The 27,181-nt window shown below is 42.9% G+C and overlaps 1 protein-coding gene across 1 annotated transcript in view; it reads left to right on the plus strand.

Moving 5' to 3' along the window:
* The window catches only part of TMEM8B (transmembrane protein 8B), a 74,500-nt gene that overhangs the window by 21,983 nt on the left and 25,336 nt on the right, over positions 1-27,181 (plus strand). Inside the window, exons 2-6 of the mRNA XM_069089213.1 lie at positions 88-277; positions 7,868-8,075; positions 13,301-13,434; positions 16,933-17,198; positions 17,830-18,155. Coding sequence (XP_068945314.1) covers positions 88-277; positions 7,868-8,075; positions 13,301-13,434; positions 16,933-17,198; positions 17,830-18,155 — 1,124 coding nt within the window. The remainder of the gene's footprint in view (positions 1-87; positions 278-7,867; positions 8,076-13,300; positions 13,435-16,932; positions 17,199-17,829; positions 18,156-27,181) is intronic.

The following is a 27,181-nucleotide window of genomic DNA, read 5'->3' on the forward strand; positions in this document are numbered from 1 at the left end:
CTCTCTCTCTCTCTCTCTCTCTCTCTCTCTCTCTCTCTCTCTCTCTCCCTCCCTCTCCCTCTCCCTCTCTCTCTCAATCTCCCCCAGGGGGCCTCTTCCTGACTGATTACTCCACCTGCTCACCCCGAAAACTGAGTCCTTTCCGCTCCTTTGCCAGCACTGAGCTCTTCCACTTCCATGTCCCTGAGGACACGGTCCTGGCTGTCTGGAACCTCATCATCTTCAAGGAGCAAGGGGGCACCTTTGGGGACCATTGCCCGGACCAAAGTGTGACTGTGTGAGTAAACTTGGTCCTCAGCTTTTGACCTTCAGCCGCTCTCTGATAGTGTGACCTCCCATTCTTATCTCCTACCCCTTGACAATTGGATCCCCAGGCTTACAACCTGCCCTCTACTCTATTACATGAATTCTCATGCCCCACTGCCAACCCATAGACACTAACAGCCTGGTCTCTTACCCCAAACCCTCACAGCCTAATCTTCCATTCCAAGCCCTCTCCCTTGACTAAATGATATCTCACCCCTGATATCCTGATCTCACATCCCAGGTAGACTGAGACCCCTCACCCTAGGAATCTAATCCCCTTTTATAAAATGAGACCTAATGCACTTGTATGTCAGGACCCAGATCCCCTGCCCTACCCAAGGTCCTATAGCAATAGTTGTCAGGCAAAAAAGACCTCAAGAACTTGGGGTTAGGGTTGCATCTCTTGGTCCATAGAGCCACCTGCTCTGAGGAATTCCCCTTGCCTTCTAACTTAAATACTTTTGGGAGTAAGAAAGCCAGAGATATCAGATAATTTATTAGTCATTGTTACTGTTATATAATAATTAATATTTATGCTTTTTAAAGTACTTTATATCCATTATCTCATTTGATCATCACAACAACCCATAATTTATATGGTATGAATATTATTATCTTCATTGTACTTATTAAGACTCTGAAACTCAGGGAGGTAAGGTGTCTTCCTCAAGGTCATACAGCAAATAAATGGTAAAACCAGGACATGAATCTACGCCTTCTTGACTCTTGGATATCTCCAGTGTGCTTATACTCCTCTGGAGGCAATATCCCTTTAAGATCTGTGTAGTTTGCCCTTGCTGGGGTTAGTATATACAGCAGATGGGGGAGCTACATTTTTTTAAAGAGCTATGCTTCATGGGGAGACACTGTTAGTACAATTTGCTCTCCTTGGAGAGTTTCCTGCTGTCTGTTTCAAATGAAGGTGCAACTTGAGGCAGAAGTGATATCTTTTCATCCTCTTTAGAGACTTCTGCCTGCTCAAACATGTCTTTTTGCCATCTGACTTAGAGGACTCCTGGGGTGAGGAAGTCAAACTGTGTCACTTGCCTTGTTACTCATACCACTGTCTTGTTTGATCTTGAGCTGGCCTGTTGACCATACCTTTGTTTTCTTCCCATCATCTGCTCATTTTACCTGTTTTGGCTAGAAACTTGGCCCTGTTTAATCCCAGACATGGCTGAGTACCTCCTGGCTTCAACCTCCAACTGTATCTCCACATGAAAAATTATCTGCCTTTGTCCTAAAAAATACTAACTTGCTCACACCTGCACCCTACCATAACCTATTAGCTGTATTGCTGCATTATCTATCACTATCATTTGCATGCTGACCTTGTGTGCTGAGCATTTGTGGGTGATGATTTTTCCCAGGGATTGGGTTCAACCAAATGGACTCATTCTGGGATATATGTGTGTGTATGCATGTATATGTATATGTACATGTATGTGTATGTATGTGTGTATGTATATATGTATGTGCCAACCACTTCGATGTGAATGGATAAGTCCCAGGCTATCATTCAGGTGTTAAAAGGGAAGGAAACACAACCCAGCAGGTACAGCACTTCCAGATGTCTGAGGAGAGCCAGGTTAACCCTAGGGCCCATTTCTCATAGAACACATCCAATTCCTCTTACACCTGTGATTTAGCGCTACACCAGTTAAACTAGAGTAGAGAAGTGGTACTTTGTGAGCAATAGAAAGTTTCTTGACCCTCTTACCTGGGCCTCACTCAGTTCTCCCAAGATCCCATGAAGGTGTGATATTCTGACTGGATGGTCTGTCTGTTTGGCTATTCCCATGTGGTTAAGTACAATCAGCATAATGCAATAGAAGGAACCTGGTTTTGAAGTCAGTGGACCTGGGCTTGAATCTCAGCCCAACTACTTGTTACCCTTGTGAAGATATTTGCTTAATTTCCAAGGCCCCATTCATAAAATGAAAGGGCTGGACAAGATGATCTCTGAGGTCCTTCTAACTCTGAACCTCTGAGCCTCCTACACACTTCCTTTGAGGACTTCATCACCAAGTTGCAGCTGGTATTTGAAGACCTGGCAATGGAAGGAGGCTGAGAGTTTTATAGGATCATTTAAAATGAGAGGAGAGCTTACAGGCCATCTAGCCTAATCCCCAAATTTTATGGATGAAAAAACTAAGGTTTTAAGAGGTTGTATAATTTGCCTCGAGTTATTTAAATTTTGTCAGAGGTAGGATTTTATGACTTCAAGTTAAACCTTTATCCACTATGCCATGTTAGAATTTAATCATAGGCTATATAAGTTCCTTCAGACCTGTGGCTCAGGACTTGAACTGGAATAATGAGGACCTGTTCCAGGAAGGCACAGGTGAGTTAATCTGGGATGAATATGTTTAGGGAGAAATGACCATAATTCTGCCTCTCTAGATCCATCGGAGCTTCTGAGTCAAGGTCTGGTTGGGCTTTCAACTTGGAGCCCTCCATTGAAAGACAACCTCCTGAGCAATCGCCCATTAACTTATCTTAAGATTCCCAAGCAAAGGCAGAAGAATGGAAAATTCCACACCTGGCTTTCTCTAGATAAAGAAGAAAAGCTGTTCTATGATGTTAAATTTGTGTCTCCATTGTGAGTGAATGGGCTAAGCACCCAATCACAATAAAGGGAAAAACCCCCACTTTGTGCTGTGGAATACCAGCCAGCCTTCCTTAGGGTGCCCTGGATCTCTGATTCTCTCTCTACGCCATCTTCTCTTGTTCCTTTGGGCTCTTGAGAAACTCTGTTGACCAAGACCTCAAGAAACATGTGAGCATTCCATCCCTGACTAAGACCAATTCTGCAATCCCTTCAGGGTTGTCCCCTTGGTTTCTGACCCAATGATTTCTTGAGAATTTAGCTCTGTACATGAATACTGAAAAACACAGAAAGGGTAGATTACCTTGGATATAAGCTAATCTACCTTTCCTGGTAAGTCTCTTGGCTAAAAACAATATGACCTGGGTGTCACCTGGCATAAATAAACTAATGTTTACTTCTGGACATTGTTACCAGTATTGTTTGGTATACACCAGGGCTAGAAATAGCTCTACTCTATATGAGAGAATCAGCCCACTTGGTCTAGGCATTTGGTATGGTATAATGGGGAAAATTGTAGGCGTGGAGTCATGAGAAAATCTCACTCCTGTCATTTCTTAGCTGTATTACCTTAGAGAAATCATTTTTTTTTTTACCTTTCTAAGCCTGAGCTTTCTCATATGTAAAATGGGGTATATATTACCTGCTTACCTACATCACAAGGTTGTTATGAAGGTAAAATGAGATAATGTATATGCCATGTTTCATAAACCTTTAAATGCTATGTAGATGCCAGCTATTATTAGCAGCCTACTGTGAATCTGAGGATGTGCTCAAATGGAGTTTTCTTTGCCCTATGCCTCTGAGCCAATGCTTGGTGCTCAAATCCTGGCAGGAAGAATTTATTTCTTTTCTGAAACAGACCAGTCTGGGAATTAATTAATGTTAATCCTCAGTGAGCTTGGATTCATCTCTTCAGCTACCTCCATTACCAGAACTACAGGACTTCTTGAAAAAGAAGAATGATTCTAATGCTGACAGGGCTCTCCACCACATTATTATCTTGCTTGGTATTCCTTCTGTCTGTATTTAAGACAAGCTCTGAGGGGCTATGATTTATACTAAATTAGATTGTGGTGGGGGAGGAGGAAGCACATAGTTTGGTCTAACTGAGAGAACATCCAAGAACAGATTCCACATTCTGAGTACAATATGAGCATACCCTAATGTCACTCAGACTATGTAATGTGCCGGTGGTCTTCCAGTGATTTATAAAGGATGTCTTCCAAGACCTGCTAGGCTAGTGTGTGATCATCTGCTTGGATGACATTCTCATTTAGGTCAGAAATGGCCTCACCTTCTTCTTAACTAAGACTGTCCCATTCGCCCTTTCTAGGTTTTGACCATGGCAGTCTGACTAATTGAATGATGAAAGCCCTGTAATTACCATCTGTCATCGTATCTATACTTCAGTCTTACTCCTCAGGCCATACTACTAAGTGGTAATCACTAGCACACCCCAGCATTTCCTGTCCAATCTTCCCCATCAAACAACTCCCAGCGATCCCTATCTTGACCAATTTGACTCATTCTGGACACTCTTGTCATCTTCAGTTCAGTCCAGGTATTCTTATTGCACCAGGCCTGGGAATGAAATGGGGTGGATGGCGTTTCTCCAGAAGTCTCTTGATGTGCTGCAGATCTGCTTGCCTATCTGCTTTGGCTGTGCTCAGGTCTTTTCATCCTCATTCCTCCCTAATCTAGCACAGATACATGGAAAATGTGGTATCTGTAAAAACTTTTATTGAAAGTTGTTAGGGATTTCCAGAGTTGAAAGATAGCATAATGGTGCTATAATGGAAAAAAAAATGGTAGACTTGGAGCCAGGAGAAGATCCCACTTCTAAACATTTCTTAGCTGTAGGGCCTTAGAGAAATCATTTTTATGTGTCTGAACTTGAGCTTCCTCATATGCAAAATGGGGCTGATAATACTTGGTTACCTGAGAGGTCATCTAGCTCAACTCATACCTAAGAAAGACTCTCCTACATACTACCACCATCCTGCTTTCATCAAGTAATGGGGAATCCATCCCTCCCAAGGCATTCTACTTTTGGACAGCTTTAAAGGTTAGGAAATCTTTCCTCCAATTGAATTGTTCTGATGAAAGTGTCTATGGTTGCCTCCCATATTATCCTTCCTTGTTCTCAATTCTCTCGGCCCCCAGCTCCTCTCCCTTCGGGGCTAGTATAGTGATTACTGTAGAGCTGGAAGGGATATTAGAGGTTATCTAGTCCAATCCTTTTTTTTTTTTTACAGATGAAGAAACTGAGACCCAGAGAAGTTAAGCAAGTTGCCCAGGGGCAGGTGGGTAAGAACTCACAGAGCTAGGATTTGAACCTGGGTTCTCTGCCTCTAAATCTGGTGTTCTTCCCACTGACCCTACGTACATCTAGGTGCAACCAACCATGGGGTGGAGTGGGTGGGACACAAGGAGCCTCTCTTTATAGTAATTGAAGTGGGGGAAACTCTTCTGCCCAATCCCAAAGCAACTCCAAATATTTTACAAGGTGATTTTTGTCAAGAAAATAAGGCCATTTAAAGTACAAAGAGTTACCTGTGAGTCACTTGTATTCCCTCCATGGGGGGATGAGGATCCCTTGGATGACCTTGTACTACTCTTAGCCTCAAAGGCAGAGGTCTAGCCAAGGAAAAGCTTTACTGAGTATTTGTTTCTGAATTGGTCTGGAAGCTAAACAAAGAGACTCTCCTTCTAGCCTGAGATAGATTTGGGTTGGCAGCACATCCAGATCAAGTGGGGCCCTCAGTCCCTCCAAGAACATACTTCCTAGTCTTAAAAACCATTCCCTCTCTGCCTGGGTTACTGTCCTTCTGATTAGCAGCTGCCCTTGGTTTCTGTGGCTTCTGCCCTAGTCTCTTTACATGGCTCCAAAGAGTCTTGTCCTGGCCTTCAACATATCCTCCACTGACCCTGCAGATATCTCCTTTGTCCTAGTCCATCCATTCAGCTGTTCATTGGAGGACTTAACTCTTTCCTTTATTGCCTGGAACTCCTGTAAGCTGCTCCTCACTTCTGTTCTGATTGGTGGCGGCCACAGTCAACTGCCTTATCTGCTCCCAGGCTCCATCCACCTCTCCTCATCAAATGGCCTCATTGCTTGACCCTCTTCCCCAGTGCTTTTTATCCCTGAACCATAACCAAGCCACCTTTCAATGCTCCTCAAAAGGGTATGCCAATCCACTCGGGCTCTACTTATGATCCCTGTGATTGAGGACTAGGGATTGGACGTATGATTTCATCAAAGAAAGTCCCTCTGTCAATGCAGATAGCACCATCTCTTCAACTCTCTTAGAGCACTGAGAGGTTATAGTTTGGTCTATGGTCACAGAGTGAACTCTATATTAGAGATGGGACTCGAACCCAGGTCTTCCTGGCTCTGAGGCTAACTTTTTATCCATTTTCTACCCATTTACTTTCCAAACCAAAATATTCCTTCTTGGCCACTGCTCCCTTCCATGTGATTTCTCCCTCCATCAGAAGGTAAGCTCCTTGAGGATAGAGACTGTCTTTATTTTTGTATTCGTGTCTTCAGGGCTTGGCAAAAAATAAGTGTTTTTTTTTTTAATTCATTCATTGATTCAACAGGCATTTATGAAATACATGACATGTGCCAAGTACTATGCTAGGTTCTGGCTATGTAAAGACAAAAAAGAAACAGTTCTTGCTTTTAAGGAGTCCACATTCTACTGGGGGACGATCATTATGGCTCTGGGTCCCTGGGAGGCCTGCTCTTGTCTGGGCGCCTTTCTCCCTGTGCTGTTAGATTTGACTGAAGCATGTTTACCAGCTGGTTGTTAGCACTGCTTCTACCCTTTGGCAAAGCTTGGCTTCATCTCCTCTTCTAAGTTAGTGTCCCTCCTCTGACACTACCTTTGTGATATTGAACAAATTACTTAATCTCTTTAAGCCTCAGTTTCCTCACCTGTAAAATAAGGAGTTTGAACTAGATGGCTTCTGAGGTCCTTTCCAGCTTTATGATTTTGGCCCAATCTGTCCAGTGGCCGTGTTGCCTGAGCTGTGGGCACCGCAGTTAGTTACCTGGTATCTTTCTTCCTCACTACAGCTCTTCAGCAGTCAGAAGCAGGCTCTCTGTCTCTTCTTGTCTGAAAGCTTGTCCACCCCCGCTAGACCACCCACAGGGTTCCTGCTTCCTGTCTGCAGGGTGCTGCCAGCTCCCAGCTCATTTGCAGAGCTGAAATGACTGAACTGAATGAATGATCCCTCCTGACTCAGGTTTCCAGCTCCACTAACTTTTCCTAGCGTCACTCTGATGACTCATTGCTTAGGGATCCCCAGGGGAGGGGCCTTCCTGAGGTTCCTTAATTATATGCATATGATAGGAGATATTTTAAAAGTTGAAAAGCACATAATAATTCCTAGCAAGGGTAAGGGGTAAGCTGTATAGTCAGATTCCTCATTCTTGACTTTTCACTTCATATCTTAACTCTGGACCCCTGATAGCCTGATCCTTTGACCTCACACCCTGACAGTGGACAGACAGCCTTATCCCAACCCCAGATTCCCTGACTTCTGGTCCGTGTGAAGTCTGCTGATGGTTGTTGAATTATGTCCGACTCTTTGTGAAATCTCTGGGATTTTCTTTGCAAAGATTCTGGAGTGGTTTGCAATTTCCTTTTCCAGCTCATTTTACAGATGAGAAAACTGACTCACTTGCATGTCATGCCATCATCTCCCTGATGTCATGGTCCGCTTTGAGAACGAAGGACAAACAATAACAGCAGCAGCTAAAGGTGGTGGTTGGGTATGCCATGGGCAGTTCCAGCTTGTTTTCTTTATGACTTGGTTATTATCTCTTTCCCTGTTTTTATTTTTTTACACCACTTCCTGTTTGTTCCCTCATTGTCTGTCTTCTCCATCTCATTTTCTTCCTCCATTTCCCGTCCCTGATCTTTCATTTTGTGTTTTTCCCAGGTATTTCCGCTCAGGGGCTCCTCCTGTAATAAACCCTCTGAATACACACTTTCCACCAGACACAGTGGTACCAGGGGTCTTCTCATTGACTCTCAGCTGGACATTGCCTAACCGAACTTCAGGGATCTTCAATGTCAGTAGCCCCTTGCCTGGGGACTGGTTCCTGGCTGCTCACCTTCCACAGGCCCATGGACGCATCTCTGTCAAGGTGGGTCAGACCCTTTCTCCATGCTACTTCTTGGCTGAGTGCCGCGTTCTAGGAGCAGGAGGGGAGAGAATGTCTGGCTCCTGATCATGGCCACCCTTCTTGAACACACAAAAATCATGCTAAAATACACACTGTGTGTGGGGAGGTTTTCCATGACTGCCCCAAGCTTCAGTGCCTGGATTAGCCTTCTGACATTTTACTTTTGTCTCTCTTTTACTTCTTCATCTTTTCAATTTGATTCAATTCAGTTCAATCCAAGCCAATGAACATTTATGAAGCATCTACTATGTACAAATTAGAGGCAGTGTTGCATAGTGGATGGAGATCTAGACTTGAAATGAGGAAGACCTAAGCTTATAAATAGTTTTTGACAATTAATAACTGTATGACCCTGGGTAGGTCACATCTTCTCTATAAAGTTGATTCAGGAAATTCTCTAAGACAACTGTCATAGACAGGTGGGAGGGGTATCTTGTATTGTAGTGTCTTATACCCCAAGACCCTCATTGCAATAGGTCTACCCCTCATTATAATATTCATTCTCTCATTTTTTGTTAACCAGTTAGAGTCAACTGCCACCTCAGGAACACCCACCTTTCTAAGGGCATATAAGCATTGAGTAGGTTCCATGACAGGTCTTTGGCATTCAAGAGTGTCACTGACCCTTTTGTTAACAAAATGGTAATATTATTAATAAAATAAAACCATGTCTCTTGAACTTTTTAGACATCACATAGCCATGTATGACTAAGGGCATAGGAGAGGTCAGAGAGAGTAGAATCTGGAAATTTGGCTTTATAGAAGAAGTGATGCCTGAAGTGGACCTTGAAGGAAAAGGACTTCACAAGGCAGAGATGTAGGGGGACCATTCTTGGCATGTGTGATATCACATGCAAATGACCAACAAGGGAAGGAGGAAGGAGTGAAAGAGGGAGCAGGGTCTTTCATTTGGAGTGTAGAGTGTGTGCTGGGGCTTCTGTAAAGCAAGGGGAAAGGTGATTTGCAGCTGGATGTGAAAGGCCTTAAGGAACATTCTAAAGCATGTGCATTTTTATTTGATAAGCCATGAGGCTTGAAAAAATCCATGAAAGTTTTCAACTGAGGCAGCGATGCTATTAGATCCATTTCTGTAGTGATTCAAATAGAGGCCAACCCTGAGAGGCAGATGCTATTATTATTCCCGTTTTTGTAGTTGAGGGAACTGAGGTAAAAACGATTACATAGTTAGTAAGTGTAGGAAGCTGGATTTGAACTCAGGTCTTCCTGAGTTGAGGCACAGTCCTCTATCTATTGTGTCAACTAGCTTGAGGAAAGGCAAGAGTTCTCTTGGTCTGTCTCCTGACTACTTACTTATAACCATCCAGTTGACATCTCTCTACTGTTTGCCCCTCTGTTTTGGCATTCTCCTCCAGGATACTCCTGGTTTTAGCCAAAAACTAATGTTTTCCATTTCATATCTCTTTGCGGTGTTATTTCATCCCTCTTTCCATGCACTGAGATCAGCCATCAATCTCTGAGCGCCAAGAGGCGCCCATCCTGCCACCTAGTGGTAGGACAGGAATAATTCTGGCTTCTTAAGTCCCCTCCAAGCCACACTTTAGGAAAATGAAAAACAGCTTTCCAGGATTCTCCTTCGTACAGCAGGAGAAAGACTAGGACAAAAGAGGACCAGTAGGTAATTCATGGGGGACAATATGGAGAAATATAGAGAGCAAGACCAGAATCCTCTGATGTGTTTATACAAATGTTTGAAGTACCAGTAGCAAATAGGGTGACTGTTACTAGGATTGATATTAAAGAAAAGAGGCAGATCTGACAGGTATCACTGAGACTTGAGGAGGTGTGACTGATAGCTCAGTTTTGGCTCTGGATGAATACACCTCATTAAGGAAGAACAGAGTAGATGAGCCAATTCTTCTCTCTCTCTCTCCCTTCCTTCCTTCCCTTTTCCTCCTCCTCCTTCCTTGAACTAGACATTTCATCTCTTACCTTTGTACATCCTCCATGTCTGGAATATACTCCCTCATCACCTTAGTCTCTTCCTTTGAGGCTCAGCTGAGGTGTTACTCCCTCATTAAAGCTTTCCTTGATATACCTAGTTGCTTAGAAGTCGGCAGCAGGCATGGTACGCCATGTAGGCTTTGTTATGGAACTGAAGTCCAAACACCTACATTACAAGATGTTACACGTTTCTTTATATTCTAGCAGATGTTAGACCACCAAACAGTCTGACAGGTTAACAATAGCATTTCTGCTTGACATCAGTGCCAGGGTATGACGTTGTCTTGGCATAGATTCAATATTTGGAGTTAAAGCAGTGTGAGTATGTGTGTGTGTGAGACAGAGAGAGACAGAGAGAGAGAGAGAGAGAGAGAGAGAGAGAGAGAGAGAGAATATATGTTAATGTATGTTGTGGGAAAACGATATTTTCCATTTGATTTAACATTAGTTCTTTGCAGAGTGAGAAGTTAGGCTTTAGATTCTTAAATCAGCTCAAAGTGACTAGGTCTTCTATCAAGGTCTATGGAATTTGTTCAATAGGGCCATTAAGACAACCAGCAACAGTAAAGAGGAGGGGGCACTTAGGTCTCCTCAGGCAGACTCTTTATTCAACAAAATATTGGTGTATCTAAGTATAAGATACTATATGGCATGATAAATAGCTGTTATTCAGTTATTTCAGGGTTGTTTTTTTTTTTTACAAAGATACTTCAATAATTTGCTATTTCCTTCTCTAGCTCATTTTACATAGGAGAAACTGAGTAAACAGGGTGGAGTGACTTGCCCAGGGTTACAGTTAAGTGTATGAAGCTGAATTTGAACTCAGGACAATGAGTCTTCATGATTCCAAGCCCAGTGCTCTATCCATTGTACCACCTAGCTGCCCTCATATAAGTGTATATTGCTGTAAAGATAGTCCTTAGGTTGAATCAAAAGTGTAATGTCTAGAAAAAGAAAGGTCCAATTTTTACAGAAAAAAAGTAATTAATGGTCTCTTCTGGTTAGCCCACATTTAGAATATTGTGTTCATATATGAGTGCCATACTTGAAGAGAGATAGCAACTGATTATGGCATGTTTAGAAGGGGACGATGAAGAGCATGGAAAGCATGTGATAAGCAGAATATTTGAGGGAGTGAGAGGTGGTTAGCCTGTGAAAGAGTGTGAGGGGTGCATGGGGGAGAGAATGACACTATCTCTTTCTTCAAATATTGGAGAGGGCTACTGGAAGAGGACTTTTTCTAAGTAGCGCAGAGGAAAGAATCAAGGTTGGAAGCCAGACAGAGGTAGATTTTTAGCTTATTTTATGAAAGAATATGCCTTCTAATGGAATAAGCTTACTTGCTAGTGAGTTTTCTGGCCTTGGAAGTATTCAAACCAAGGCTGGATATTCAGTTGCTTTGAATGACATAGAAGAGATTCCTGCATGGAGTGGGTACATTGGACTAGATGGTACCTAAGAGCCCCTGCTACTTTAAGATTTCATGATCATAAGTCTTTGGTATACCAACGTTGTTTCCTTGACATGGAGGACATTTTCAAATCCCTTCTGCTTTTCATTGCATCTGGCATATGCTGTCCTGCCAGTATTGTCCAAAAGTATCCTTGTTGGAATTTTCCCTTTCCTTTCTCAGGCATACTGATAAACCTAGAGTCAGTTTTTATTCAGGGGAGTGCTGTTCTTTTGCTTGAGTTCTTGCCACATTAGAATCTCTCAGCTGTTGCTAGAAGTGTGATAGACTTGGCAACAGAAGTGACCACAGAGCATACCCACTAATTGAAACGAGGTTGTAGGGCCATATCAGTTTAGTGGTATGACTGACGATCATTAACCAGGTTCCCCTGATCATAAGTTTCAAGAAATGTAGAGCAGACTATTGATCAACTGATCCAATGAAGAACCTGCCCCACCTACATGGTAGACAGGTGGGCAAGTGTCTACTCAATTTAATTTGACAAACATTTATTAATCGCTTACTATGTTCCAGGTACTATGCTAGTGTCTGGACATACATACAGAGAAACAAAATATTTCTGCCCTCAAGGGGCTTACATTGTACCTGTGAGAAACAACAGAGATATAGACAAGTCAATATAAAACATATACAAATAAATAGATAAGTCAATATAAATAAATACAAATAAAATCAAAGTAATTTGGTGTGGGAATACCAGCAAGGTCCCCTTGTAGGAGGTGCACTTGAGCTGAGTGTTAAAGAAAGCTAGAGATTATAGATCTGATAGAAGGAAAGAGAGCATTACTTGCACACGAAGGAAGAGTTGGAATGTCATGGAAACTCAAAGTAGTTCAGTTTGCCACAATGAATACTCGGCTACTTGAATTCATGGTACTCTTGTCCAAGGCCTAGAGCTGATCCTAGGATATCAAAATGCCTGAATGTTGAAAGCAATGGGACCAGAACAACTAATAGAGCTCAGAAAAAAGAGTTAGAATAAAAAAGTGGAGACCTATGATCAGGAAGGCTTGAGGTCAGAAGTCATAGAACCCAGCTTAGGCAGGAAGGGTAGGCAAAGTGCTTGAGATCTGAGCAGCCCAGTTCCAGAGTCTGGAACATTAGGGCGTCAGAGAAGGAGACCCTGAGGTGAGTCTGTTTTATATCTCTTTTTTATCCCTTCTCTGTTTTGTATTCTCTGTCAGAATTGAGAAGTTCTGGCTCAATGTGTATTGATTATAACTAAGAGAAGAAAGAACTATAGGTGAACTGTTTCTGATTGGAAATGGGACTGGATGGGTTCTGGGAACACTGGGAGGCCCTCACATGGCACCAGTGCCTGTTCTCCCTTTATCTCCTATGGTTTCAATGCCATATTTTAGTACAATCTCCCTCTTTTTTTCCCCCTCTACCCTGAGGATGTCTCCACAATTAGTGTCGGAACTTGTTCCTTCTGTCTCCTTCCCTGGGGTCTCCATGATGAGTGTAAGCAACCTCATAAAAATCGTAGAATGTGAGAACCAAAAGGAACCATAGAAATCATCTAGTCCAACCCCTTCACTTTGCAGGTGGGGAAGCCAAGGTCCAGAAGGGAAATGACTTTACTCAGGTCAACCAGCTGGTTAGTGACAAAGTCAGGGCTTATAACCTAGATCTCTTGTTTCTCAGCGTAAAGACGTTTCCCCCATCTTATACTACCTCCCAGTTCCCACTCCAGTCCCCTTAGGGTCTCTATGACATGTAAATATCAGTTCCTGTTTGTTTACCCCAGGGACTCCATGATGAGTGCCAGTACCTCCTTCAGCCCCAGTTGATTGTCCGTCGATTGCTTGATGTTGCTGTCCTGGTTCCTGGTCGTCCCTCAGAGCAAACGCTTTCCTCTCATAACCATTCAGCCCTGTTCAAGTGAGTCTGATGTACGCTGGTCTCTCATTGCCTTCCCAATTGTCTACTAAGTCCTGATACTCTCATGCCTTTTTCCCAACTCTTACCAAAACTCTTGGTATATTATTCCAAATAGACCCTTTCCTCCCTTGTCTCCCCCCTCCCTCCCCCTTCTCTGTCTTTTCCCCTCTCTTCCCCCATCTCTCCCCACTCTGTCCCCCCTCTCCCCCTCTCCCTTCTTCCCTTCCTCCCTTCCCTTCTTCTTTCCCTTTCCCTCCCTCCCTCTCCTCATCCACTCTCAATATCTCTTTCTTTCCTTCCCCCATCTTTCTTCCTCCTCCCTCCTCTCCTTTCTTCTTCCCCTTTCTCTCTCCCACTCTCAATCTTTCAGTCTCTCTCCCTCCCTCCCCTTTCTCTTTTCCTCCTGCCAACAAATACATAGAGATCTCTCCTTAATAAAAGCTGACATTTTAATAAAAGCTGCTTGTAAATGCACTGATATAGAAACTACAAGTATTTTTTATTCCTATTATGCAGATCAGGAAACTGAGACTTAGGCTAAATGGCTTGTCCATTGTCACATAACTACTAAGTTCCAGACAATATTGAAATTCAGGTTTCTCTCATCTCCAAGTTTAACACTCTTGCCACTGCACCCACTGTGGAATGCTAGGAAATGTTTAACAACTGACTCTCCAAAAAGAAAAAAAAAGTATGCGTGACTCATTTTAAAGTTTAATCTGCATTATTGATATTTTTCCATCACCTTCTTGAGTCTAGACAATTAACCAAACAGTAAATCAAGCCCTAATTTGTAGCTCATTTCCAAGGTGAAATTGTTCCCACTGAAAATTTAACAATTAGCTCTTGAGAGCCTCTACATCACTGACTATAAACCAGAGGGGAGTGTGTGTGCACACACTCACACAGATACACACAATACATATGTCCAGTACACTAGATTAAACTGTACATTACTTTGGAGAAACTTTAGCTCAGAAAAAAGTTTCCTAATCAACCATATAGCTTCTGTATGATGAATTTTTATGCCAATAAAAATCCCAATAACCATTCACACCCACACAAAACAGGCTTAAAAAAGGCAATAGAATGTAATTCTGTACCTTTAGAGTGTTCCTCTGGAATTTGGGGGTGTATGGTTTAGTTCCAAAGTCTTCAACCAACTTTGAGATCATAGCAACTTTCTAAGAAAGTTGAGCAAAGCCAATTCTTGGAACTTGGAAGACCACTAACTTCCAAAAAAACTTCCCTAGAAAAAGCTTTTAGGAGATGGAAAGTACCCAACCCCAGAGTTCCAAGTTCTGCAAAGGGAAAACCCCTCTCCTCACTTTTTAAAAAATCTCCTTTATGTCTTCCACAAGCTCTGTTCTGGGTATTTCACTTTTACTAAAGGTCATCCCTCTTCCCTCCCCTCTCTACTTCTTGGACCTGTGCCATTTTGTGATGTCACCACAGGGTAAGGGTTAGGAAGAGAAGAAAGGGGACCAAAAAGACTTCAGAATCATTATTTCATGTAGGGGGTAGAGTAGATAAAATGCCTCTTCCTTTTCTCTCCTCCATTTGTTTGTACCATTATATATCTGCTTTTCTTTAGTGACTATCTTACCTCTTCATTGTCTTTTTTGTTGCTTCCTAACTCTTTCTTGGAGGACCGAGGGAGTGGGAAAGGGAATAGGTGGGCTAAGATTGTGGGTTGCATTTCTCTAACATACTCATATACTTCCTTTAGTCATGCCTGTGGTCAACCAGAAGGGGGTGCTGTTTCCCTTTTCAGGGAGGAGGTCAGTAGAGACTCAGAGAAAGCCTTCCTTGTCTTTATGGGTTCATTTCTCTAACTGATCCTCTCTGTTCTTAAATGCTGCCATAGAATTTAATTACACTGCATTTTATTTAATCTACACTTCTACTGAGCATCTAGAACACAACAGTATATTAACCAGTTTGCCTCATGGTTATAACACATCTAGCAAGCAGGTTATCATCCTTGCTTCATTTTAACCCAAGTCCTCATCAAGAGATGGTCTTTTTGTCCTTCTCTCTAACCCCTACCATTCCTGTAGTAGAGGCCTCCAATTGGGAAGGGGAGATGCTGCCACCTTAAGTCAGTTCTACCTCCTCTTTTTTCCCCCTAGGGCTTTGTCACCCTCTATTCCTGGCCCCTCAGCCCATCTGGGCTACCCATACTGTGTTCACCGTTCAGGGGGAGGTCAGAAACTTCTCTCTCCTTGGCCCTGTTGGTGTGGAATGACTCTCCACTCTCCACTGCCAAGGAACATTACCAGGACTCACTGACAGTCCCCATGAACTGGCATTAGTTGTGTCTTCACAAAAACACCCTCTCAGAAGAGGTCGTTTTATTGAACACCCTCTCAGAAGAGGTCGTTTTATTGACCACTATTCTTTTTGTCTCGGTCACCAGTTCTCTTTGGCACATCCCCTCCTCCACAGATGTAGGGATGAGTAAGGGATTGCTACATCATCCCAGAGTGCAAATCCTTCAGTGCTGAGCCTGGATACATGACTATTCCATGGTGCCAGGGTGTGTATATCCAGCTCCATTGCCTATTGTTACAGTAAAGTGAATGAAATCAGAGAGGTATGAGTAAGTCTAGGCTGATGAGCTGCTTTGCTGACCTGCGTTATTCTCATCAACAGATGTCTCCATAGGTGGACTTTCGTCCTATTCCAGGTCTGGAGCTTGGGGTGTATAGGCCTTCCTGGTGTGTTGAGGTTAACTTTTCTTTTCTTTCTTTTTTTTGGAGGGCAGTTGGGGTTAAGTGACTTGCCCAAGATCACACGGTTATTTTTTGTGTTATTTTTTTGTCTGAGGCCAGATCCAAACCCAGGTCCTCCTGACTCCAGGGCTGGTGCTCTATTCACTGCGTCACCCAGCCGCCCCTTGGGGTTAGCTTTTCACCACGTTGTTGCCAATGAGAAGTTTATCTCCCTATATGCTGCCAGTGAGAAATTTCTCTCCTTTTGTCTCCTTCATAAAGCCCTGGGTACCCTAGGATCCCCTTACTGAATTCCTATTACAGAATAACCAACTCCATCCTTAGTTTCATTGGTAAAACATGGCTCACAGGTCCTGAGCCCATGACTGACCTGTACTGCTTGCTTATGTATTGTTACTGGCTCAGGTTCCTACTCCCTTTAGCAGTTTAGGTCACTTTTAGGAATATTGCCTTTTGGATCAGCTTCTGAGGATTTTATGGCAAAAAAATTTTAAGTGTCTTTAACATGGATATAGTTCCTACCAAGGGAAGTGTTACTTTTATTATGCTGTCAACTGGACATGAGCCATTTTCCTTTCCTTTGACGTCTATAGTTATTTCCCCACCCAAGCTTCCGTATATACCCCATTCATCCCCCATATCCCACCCCACTGACATCTCTCCTCACTACTATAATCTTCAGTATCTCTCATCCTTGTCTCCTAGAATTCCTCACTCTTACCATCCAATTTGTCACCCCTTGTCCTTGTATCCTCCCTTCCAGGGTCTTTGTCCCCAGTTTCACCTCCAGGGTCTCTGTCCAACTGAAGTGTGTGGGATCTCGTGGGGGCTCTGGCTGCCCCCTGATGATGCATCTGCGCCCCAAGGCACCTCCCCTGCACAACTCAACCTCTGTGGCCTGTGGGGAATTGGCACCATGTGGGCTGGAGCTGGCCCTGCCTCCTTGGGGAGACTGGGTCTATGTTCGTGTGGAGGCGCCAAGGGGTCTCCCTGGAACCCTTCGATTCCAGCTATGTGTACAGCTACAAGGTCAGCACAAGGGCCCCTGGGTTTCTATACTTTTCCTTGGGGACCCCCTCATAGGGACATCCTGTGTCCTATCTTGGACCATTCAATTTCAACTTTCCATGCAGCTGTAAGGGAACCCTGCAGGACTCTACCTGAGATCCCTTGTTGGAAACACCCAGGATATCCCCTATTATAACCCATCATCTTTCCAGAAACATCACATTACAGCTATGCATGTAGCTGTAAAGTCAGCCACAATACCCTAGGGCCCTTTCTGGGACCCTACCCCAGAAAACTTTTCCTTTCCTTTCTGTACTATAGGACAATTTGATTCCTTCTGTGATCTTACCTCACCCTCACCCTCACCCTCTTTGAACTTTCTCATAGTGATACATGCACTTCATCTCAGTCTGGGTCAAGACCCTAAGGATATTATTTGAAGGTCATAGAGACTATGGATAAGTCATAAGCTCCCCCTATAGAGTACCCCTAGCTCAATGTGCCTAGAACCCTAGTTCCTTAAGAGACTGTCCTGTGTGGGGAGGGAGGGAGGTCTTGTTTAATGGCCCTGGGCATTTGGTCAAGGTGGGAGATTTGGGGTGTGGATTGGGATACAGATGGGACTGTCAATGAGCTATAAGCTTCTTCCCAGAGTGCCCCCAACATGGCCTGTCTCGAGTCCTGGTACCTGGAGCAGCCATGAACATGCCCCAGTCTCTGGGTACTCAGCTGCCCCCTCAGGAGATACCACCCTTGGGAGCCCCTGAGGAGGGGTCTGAGAGCACATCTCCCCCTGACCACTGCTGGCCAGTGCGTCCAACCCTGCGGAATGAGTTGGATACCTTCTCTGTCCACTTTTACGTCTTCTTCGGTCCCAGCGTGGCCCTTCCGCCAGGACGTCCGGCTGTGTTTGCCTTGAAGCTCCTGCCTGTGCTGGACAGCGGAGGGGTCCTGACCCTGGAGCTACAGCTCAATGTGGTATGGATGGGGCAGGGAACAGAGCTTAGGGGAGGAACAAGGGGAGCAGAGGGGGAGAAGCTGACAAGATTCTCAGGTTGAAACTTCAGGTAGTACTGAGCATTTAGAGCCTTCAAAAAGCTTTTCTCCATATCTTCCACACAGTCCAGGAGTCAGTGTTGGAAGGGACCCTAGATTTCAGTCAATTCAACCTCCCACCTAGTATAGGAATACCCTTAACAACACCTTTGATAGGTAGTCAGCTGAGTATTTACTTAAATATTTTCAGTTATGGGACTTTTCATTTCACTGTGCTCTTATTCAGCTCTGAGGACAGACATATTTTCACCCTCATCTAACTGGGGACTTCCAGAAGAGAGCCTATGTCTTCCTTACCCATTAGGGTTCCATTAGAACAAATTAGGAGTTCCATGAGAACAGGGATCCTATTTTCTTTCTTTCTTTTTTTTTTAGAGGGGAAGACAAGGCAGTTGGGGTTAAGTGACTTGCCCAAGGTCACACAACTAGTGAGTATGTCAAGTGTCTGAGGCCGGATTTGAACTCAGGTCCTCCTGACTCTAGGGCTGGTGCTCTATTCATTGTGCCACCGAGCTGCCCCAAGGGATCCTATTTTCCCCATCAGACCAAGGATTTCCCAAGAGCAGACACCTTGTGTCTACTTTTAGACTAGGTCAAAATCTTCATGCCATGCTTGGTTCATGGTGTCAAATGACCATGGGGACTTTCAGGGTGATGACTTTGTCATATAATTTAGAACTGGAAGAAACTTTTTGAGATCATCTACTCCAAGGGTTATTAACCTGGAGTTTGTGAATTTAAAAAAAATATTTTTGACAGGTATATTTTAATGTAATTGGCTTCCTTTTTTAATCTTGTGTATTTTGTGGATTTAAAAATACTGTTCTAAAAAATAAAAATATTGTTCTGAAAAAGGGTTTATAGGCTTCACCAGATTGCCAAAGGGACCTATGACACTATAGTTTAAGAAGCCCTCATCTAGCCCATCTCTTCATTTCCTAGATGAGGAAACTGAAGCACAGGGAAGTAAAATGACTTCTCTTAGCTGTAAACATCACCCCTAGAAGCCTCTTCATCAGAAAAGGGTCAGCTCCAACCTAAGAGCTGCCTGGTGTATAGTCGTCAAAAGAACAAGATAAATTCCTTCCTATGGACAGTGAAGAAATAGTAGTCTAGCACCCTGCTGCTGCCTTTGTCATCCTGAGCACTGTCACCAGCTAGCTGGAAAAGGGGTAATTTTTTCCTTTGAAGAACAGTGCTTAATGCCAGCTTTTACTTCAAATCTTTCGCTCCACATAGGATCATTTCCTTCCCTCCGCCTTTTCCACTTTATTACTAGGAGAGTGAGTCAAGGGTAGAGGTTGTTTACAGATTAAGGGAGCATCAGTTAAGTTTCATCTTCAAGATAATCTCACCAGTCCCATTTCCATCTAATATAAATATCTATGAGCAACTGCTGCTGTATTCATTACCAGCTCCGGTTTTTAAGAGAACAATTCAGCATCTTCTAGGGACCCCTGTTCATGGACCAATTTATTTGATTTCTGATTCTGGTTTCTGATTTCTTTCAGTCCCAGAGGGTTGTGTGTGCCACCTTCACATTGCTCTCTCAGAATCCTGTCCCCTAGCTTCTCTTACATTTCAAATTCATGGGACCTCTCTGCTCCACTCCTCTTTCCTGCAGTGCACCTCATTACACTTGAGAGTTCTTCAGAGCATTCTTTTGCCCTCGTCACTTTCTTGCCTGTCCTGTCCTCTGACTTTTGCAGCTAGTTACCCTTTAACAATTTTAATTTAATTTTTTCTTTCTAAAATGAAGATCTGCTTTCTTTCTCTCCCACCTCCCATTTCTCCACCCCATTGAGAAAGCAAGAAAAACAAAATCTTCTGTTACAAACATATAACAAATTCTGAATTGGCCATGTTAAGAAAAAAGTCTTAATTATGAATCAATTACTTCTCTATCAGGTGGTGGGTGGCTGGCTCATCCTGAGTCCTATAGAATTGTTTTTTATTGATCAGAGTTCCTAAGACTTTGAAAGTAGATTATCTTTTATAATATTATTGTTATTGTATAAATTGTTCCTGGAAATAATTTCCATTCCCTTATATACTATGTAATACCCAAACTTTAAATAGCCATTGATGGGAAAGGTGATGCAGAAGGGAGCCTATTTACTTTTTCCCTTGTGTCCTTTCTAGTCCCATTTCCCCTTAAGAACTAGGTCTAGGTTACTTTTGTGCCACCATACAGAGATTCCACAAGGGGGAGGCATTTCTCTTTGACAGTCAGCCTTGGGATGTGCTACTTAATGTTAGCTTAGTAAGATTTAGAAGTGGATGGAGACTTTAGCCTAGATAGTCTGGTCCAATCTGCCCACTTTACAGATGAGACCCTAGAAAGAGGTTAAGTGACTTTCCCAAAAGTCACACTGGTAGCTAAGAGGCAGGTTTAGTTTCAAATCCAGATTCTTTTGCTCCAAATAAGCCGGTTCTCTTTATATTACAAGTGCTGCCTGCATTGACACCTTACTTTACATAGTTTCTCAAATATGAAAACATCTCCTCTAGGTATCCAGTTACTCTAGGGGCCTGTCACTTATTATTTTAGAGACAGTCTGTTGGAGATGGGTCCCCAGAGTTTCATAGCAACCTCACATTGGAGAAAGAGCACGTCTATTCTTGGGAAGGACTTAGTATTTTAAGCTGATTTTACCGATAACGAGACTTCAGCATTGAATCCCTTTCTTCTCATCAGCTTTGGAAATTTTGTGGAAGAAGTGAGGTTTCCAATTCTTCTTGAATGATGGGTGGGGTGGGCTATGTTGGCTTAAGTGTGGGAGAAGGAAGGAGAGATTTTTGAAGAAAGGGTGACCTCACGTATGGAAGTCTACATTTGGATTATAGCAATGGTGGTGAGAGTAAGGATCCTCAAAAGCTCTGGTTAAATAGGATTTTCCAGGAAAGTGAGGTAGAGGTGGGGGCAAGTTGTTCTGGGAATGGAAGAGGATGGAGCTCTTAAGGGAATGATTACAGGAGACTGGAAGGAATCTTCCTCCTCCCTTTTTGTCAAGAGTCTGGAAAGTGGAGAGAAACATTTCAGTAAGGTGGGTGTAGCTGTCAGTAAGGAGTTTCTGTTATTTGGGGTTTTAGGAATCTGAGAGCAGGAAGGAGAGAGGGAGAATCACCCATAGGGGGATAGGCATTATAGGGTGAGTTCCTAGGGAAGTTATAGTGACCTTGGGGAAAAATGTTCCCTCAGCCCAACTATAGATTTAGAAAATAGTTCTGGTCTGTCTGGTTTTCCTTACTTGTCCCCTTATACAAGCAGTGGATGGGGTGTTGGGATTTGTGACCCTGGGCAAGTTACTTACCTCTCAGCTACATTTCCTCACCTATGAAATAGGGAGAATAATAGCACCTGCCTTACAGGGTTGTTATGAAGATGAAAGGAGGTAGTTTTTGTAAAATGTTTGTAGGTCTTAAAAGTGCTACACAGATGCTAGCAGGATGTTCTCCAGGGCCCTATGATTCCCTAGAGTAGTCAGTTAGAATAATAGCTAGCATTGATGTATTGCTTTAAGGTTACAAGGTGTTTTACATGTATTACCTTGTTTGATCCTCATAATAGTCCTGGGAGGTAGGTGGTGTTATCATCCCCATTTTACAGATGAGGAAACTGAGGTCAAGAGAAGTTAAATGAAGAAATAAGTTAAGTTGCCCAGGGTCACACGGTAAGTATATGAAACAGGATATCAGTTCAGGCCTCTCTGATTCTAAACCCAATGCTTTGTCCATCATGCCACTTATCTTCTGAGCAAAGTCTGACACCTCACTCGGAGGTTCACTCACAGAGGTTCCAGAGTCATCCAATTCATGGCAAGTCAAGACATAACCCTTGTGAGGTCGTTGGTTCTCTTCCAGAATAAAGGATGAATGACTACACCACCACCTAGGCTCCTCATGGCATTTATGAATACTCTGAGTCACCTTATGTCAATTCCCCCTTCCCTTTGGGAATCTTTCCCAAGAGGAATTAGGAGGAGCTCCCAATTCTGAGAAGTGACATGAGAACATTTCTGATTAGTAAGCCTCTCATCATGACTTTTCTCCTGCGGGTTTAGTTATTGAACGGCAGCTGGTGTCCAGGGGCCCCTTTAGCCCAGCTCACCTGTCTGTCTCAGATCAGGGTTTCATGCATAGGCTGGGCTTGCTACAGTCTTTATTCTCTCTTTACTCCTTCCAGGCCCACCTAGTCCTCTCTTCCACACACACTGACAGTATCTTCTGCTTTTGAATTTCTCTCTCTAAGCTTCCATGATAAAACATTTCCCAGTCTTAATATGGATTTACTCCTGTAGAGCCATCTATCCTTCTGCACCAACTCACTAACTCCCAAGAACTAGAAACAATTGCTCACCACCCAATTGATCAATAAATATTAAATGCTTGGTCTGGGAGTTTATGTGGCAAGCACTGTGCTAAGTGCTGGGGATGAAAAAAGAAGCAACAGATAGCCCCTACCCTTGAGGAATTCACAATCTAATGGGGGGGGGGCAAGCCAACAAATATATACAAAAAAGTCATATACAGGATAAATCGGAAACAAGAGAGGGGAGGTACTAGAATTGAGAGACTAGGAAAGGTTTCCTATAGAAGATGAAATTTTAAATGGAACTGAAAGGAAACTAAGAGGTGGAAAAGAGAAGGGAGAGAGATCTAAGCTCCTTCCTTCACTATGTTCATGTTGGTTTCCAACCTCTAAAACAAAAATGAGTACTGGCCACTTCCCGATCCTCTTAAGCAGACCCAGGGAATAGCTGGCAATTCTGTGCCCCTACAACTCCCACCACCTCAGGTCCATAGCTTTCCTTCCTTTGCCTTTTAGCCCCATAGCAACCTCAACTCTGACACCTTTGAATTGGGGAGTCTTAACCAGGGATCTCTGAACTTATTATTTGGATACCTATTTCAGTATCATTGATTTTCTTTGTTATCCTATGTGTTTTACTTTATGCATTTAAAAACATTTTTTTTCCCCTGAGAAGTCCATTGGCTTTCCCAGATTGCCAATGGGGTTTCACGACACAGAAAAAGTTAAGAACCTTTCCTTGCCATAGACTATAGGACCAGAGATGATTGATGAAGTTTCCTCTGGGTCCCTACACCCATCAGACTCATTCTCCAGTCCCACTCCACCTCCAATTCAAAACTAATAGGGACTAAATTGTTCTTGGATTGAATGTTCCTTTTGGACCCAATTCTTAGTTACTTTCATGGTCTGCCCAGGGAATATCTGATCCAAACATCTTCTCCCAAGGGACCTGGTAACTTTGGTTCTGTATTAACAGATATTTCCAGTACTGTTTCCCATTTAATAATCATTTAATAGTCAAGGGCTTTTGTAGTGTTCATTTAAATAATTTTTTTTTTTTGCTTTTTGGTGGGGGAAGGCAGGGCAATGGGGCTTAAGTGACTTGCTCAAGATCACATGGCTAGTAAGTGTTAAGTGTCTGAGGCCGTATTTGAACTCAGGCTCCCCTGATTCCAGGGCCAGCACTCTATTCACTTCGCCATCTAGCCACCCCTCCCTTAAACAATTTACAAATCTACCTTCCTTTTCCTGGTCTTATGTCCTTCCCCTCCCCACTCCCCCCTTTTCCATCAGTGAACTGTTTTCCTTCATACCTGATGTCCTGAGGAGTGACTATAAAACACTATTGCCACACCCAGGTTCCTAGAACCTATTTAGGTTCATTCAAGAACTGCTTAAGAAATCTTGTTTTTCCTGAACCTTCTCCTATCAGATACAGCTAGTCATGTGATGTTATAGCAAAATGAAAAGACATTTACTTAAGATAGAATTTTAGATATATAACAAGATGCAAGAATAAAGTGGTAAATAAATGAACGAATGAACCATGTCTAGCATTATATTTAATCCTGAGGATACAAAGAGAGAAAGTGAGAGAGTCCCTACTCTGGTGGAGTTTTTATTTTTATTGGGAGAGACAATACATAAAAAGTCCAGCTTCAGGGCTGATGGCAATGGCAATGTTAAGTGGATGGTGAGGCCCAGGGGTCATTAGGTTGTAGCAGCAGATCAGACAACAACACCCCAGTGCCTGGGATCTATAGAATAGAGCAGGGTAGATGATAAAGCCCCACTGGAAGGAAAAAAGTTGGTAACTCATCTCATCTAACTGGTATGAACAGTCAAGTGTCCTCGATGGGTTCTGGTAGCCTAAGGCTAGTGAAGGGGTGACAGGAAGCTGAAGAGAGAGGGTGGTCTAGGTGGTAGATCTTCCTACCCCTACTGTCTCTCAGTATTTATCTTTACCTATATTCTGCATATACTTGTGGAGGACATAATTTCTTTTTTTTTTTTTTTTTGCTTTTGGAGGGCAATTGGGGTTAAATAACTTGCCCAAGGTTACATGGCTAGTTTTTTTTTTTTTTGTGTGGGTGTTAAGTGTCTGAGGCCGGAACCAAACTTGGGTCCTCCTGACTCCGGGGCCGGTGCTTTTCTCACTGCTCGAGGACATAATTTCTAATGATAAAATGAAAACCCCCGTGAACTGCTAAAATGGAAGAAACCCCAGGTCCAAAAAGGGGTACCTGAAACGAACCAGAGTCTGATCACAGTTTGCAAAGGTTATAACTGCATTTATTGCCTGAGAAGAAGAAGCTTGCAAGCTGGAGCAGTGAGACAACATTCTCAGCTGTTCAAAGGGGAGTGGGAAAAGGATTAGGGATTTATATATATTTGAGGAATTCAGGGCTAAGTGGGGCCGGTCAAGGGAGAAATACAATAGACAGAAAAGTCAGGGGAGTAGGAGTCCAGGGAGAAGACATCTGCAACACAACCAATCAGAAAGCAGAATGTTTGCTGCCTTTAGATGTCTGCTGCTCTCTCCAAGCTGGCCAAGACTGGTTTCAGCAGTTGCTGACTTTTCCAAGTTCAGTTAATGTTTAGCTGCAAAGGATCACTGGTATGTCAAGCATCCCTGGGCTTCAGAAGTCCTCTTGGTTAGTCAGTTGTGGTGCTACTCCAATTGTCTGGTTCACCTGTGAAAAAGGGAAGCTAGCATATTTAATCAGCTAGTATGGTCATCACAGAACTCATATCCCACACCAAAGATAAACAAATGCCCTCCTTATAAAGTTGAAGAGTGGGTGGGGGTGGGGTAGAAGAAGATGTTAGGTCAAGTAGGAGACATAATTACTTTTTAAACATCCATTTTCCAAACTACAAACTTCCAAACTTTTAGGGAATTTAGTTCACAAAGAATTTAGTTCCCCAATTATCAGTTCAGTACCGTAAGCTGGTACACTGGGGAAAAAAAGTTTTCTGAGTTCATTCTTTCAACACTACCCATGCTCCACACAAAGCACTGTACCATACAACAGCCACCTAGGGGAGGGTGTGATTTTCCCAGAGATCAAAACCCAGGCACTGCAGGTCTAAAAGACATTGCATCTCAGCACTGAATCTGCAAAGCATTGAACTCTGGCCACTGTGACTTCTCATGACAGGAGCTGTAGTTAGGAGGAAGTCGATAGTCATTGCTTCCCAAATGGAAGAAGAAAACTTGTATTATTAGTAGCAATAGGAGTTAGACATAACTGTGGAGTAGCTTTCTGCTTTTGTGCTTACTTTCTCTCTTTCTTCCCTTCTAGAGCGTTACTTGAATAATCTCATATCCTGATTCTCTTGCAAGAGTTTTTTTTCCTTTTAAAAATTTTCCCAATTACACATAAAGATTATTTTCAACATTTGTTTTTGACATTTTTAATTTAATAGTATTTTATTTTTTTCCGATTACATGTAAAGGCAGTTTTCAACATTCATTTTTTGAAAGACTTTGAATTCCAAATTTTTCTCCCTCTCTCTTTCCCCTCCTCCTCCCCAAGATGGCAAGCAATCTGATATAGGTTATACATGTGCAATCACGTAAAACATATTTCCACATTATGAAGAAGAAACAGAACAAAAGGAAAATCCATGAAAAAAGTGAACATAGTACACTTCAATCTGCATTCAGATTGAAAGAAGAAACAGAACAAAAGGAAAATCCATGAAAAAGGTGAACATAGTACACTTCAATCTGTGTTCAGACTCCATCACTTCTCTGTCTGGATGTAGATAGTCTTTTGGAATTTTCTTGGATCATTCTATTGCTGAGAAGAGTTAAGTCAATCATAGCTATCATTGCCCAATGTTACTGTTATTGTGTACGATGTTCTGGTTCTACTCACTTCACTCAGCATCAGTTCATGTAAGTCTTTCTAGGTTCTTCTGAAATCTTCCTGCTCATTATTTTTTATAGAACAATAATATTCCACTGCATTCATATTATCACAACTTGTTCAGCCATTCCCCAGTTGATAGACATCCCCTCACTTTCCAATTCTTTGACACCACAAGAAGAGCTGCTATACATATTTTTGTACATGTATGTCCTTTCCCCCTTTCTATGATCTCTTTGGGATACAGACCTAGTAGTGGTGTTGCTGGATTGAAAGGTATGCAGTTTGATTCTTCTAAGAGCTTTTGTCCAGTCTCCCATTGCATGTAGACATCCTCACCCAATTCCCGTTGGTGCTGGAGGGGGCATCATTATCTGCTGTGGTTGGCACAGATCTATGGGGGATATAGTTGTCAAAGACAAGTGCACTCCTAACATGTATGACAGTGGCTGGGGGGAGAAGGTATTTGTCTGAAGAAGAGTCAACTTTTCTCTTCTCTTCTCTCATTTACCGACTCCTCTTTCTCTCCCTCTCTCTATCTCATCTCCTCTCTCCACTCCCCTTCTCTTTTCTACCCCTCCTTCTTTCTTTCTCCCCTCCCCCTCCCACCTCACAGTGGGGGATGGTGTTCATTCTTTACTAACTTTTTCTCACTGACATCTCCATGGGTGTGACTTTTCTCTTAGGCAAAGACTTTACCCCACCCTTCTTTGGGATTGGTTCTTTTGGAGAGACAATAAACTGAGTCTTACTCCTGC

The sequence above is a fragment of the Petaurus breviceps genome, unplaced genomic scaffold (genome assembly GCF_028583685.1).
Source record: "Petaurus breviceps papuanus isolate PSGF00001 unplaced genomic scaffold, PetGlider_PUasm1.0 120, whole genome shotgun sequence".
Lineage (NCBI taxonomy): Eukaryota > Metazoa > Chordata > Mammalia > Diprotodontia > Petauridae > Petaurus > Petaurus breviceps.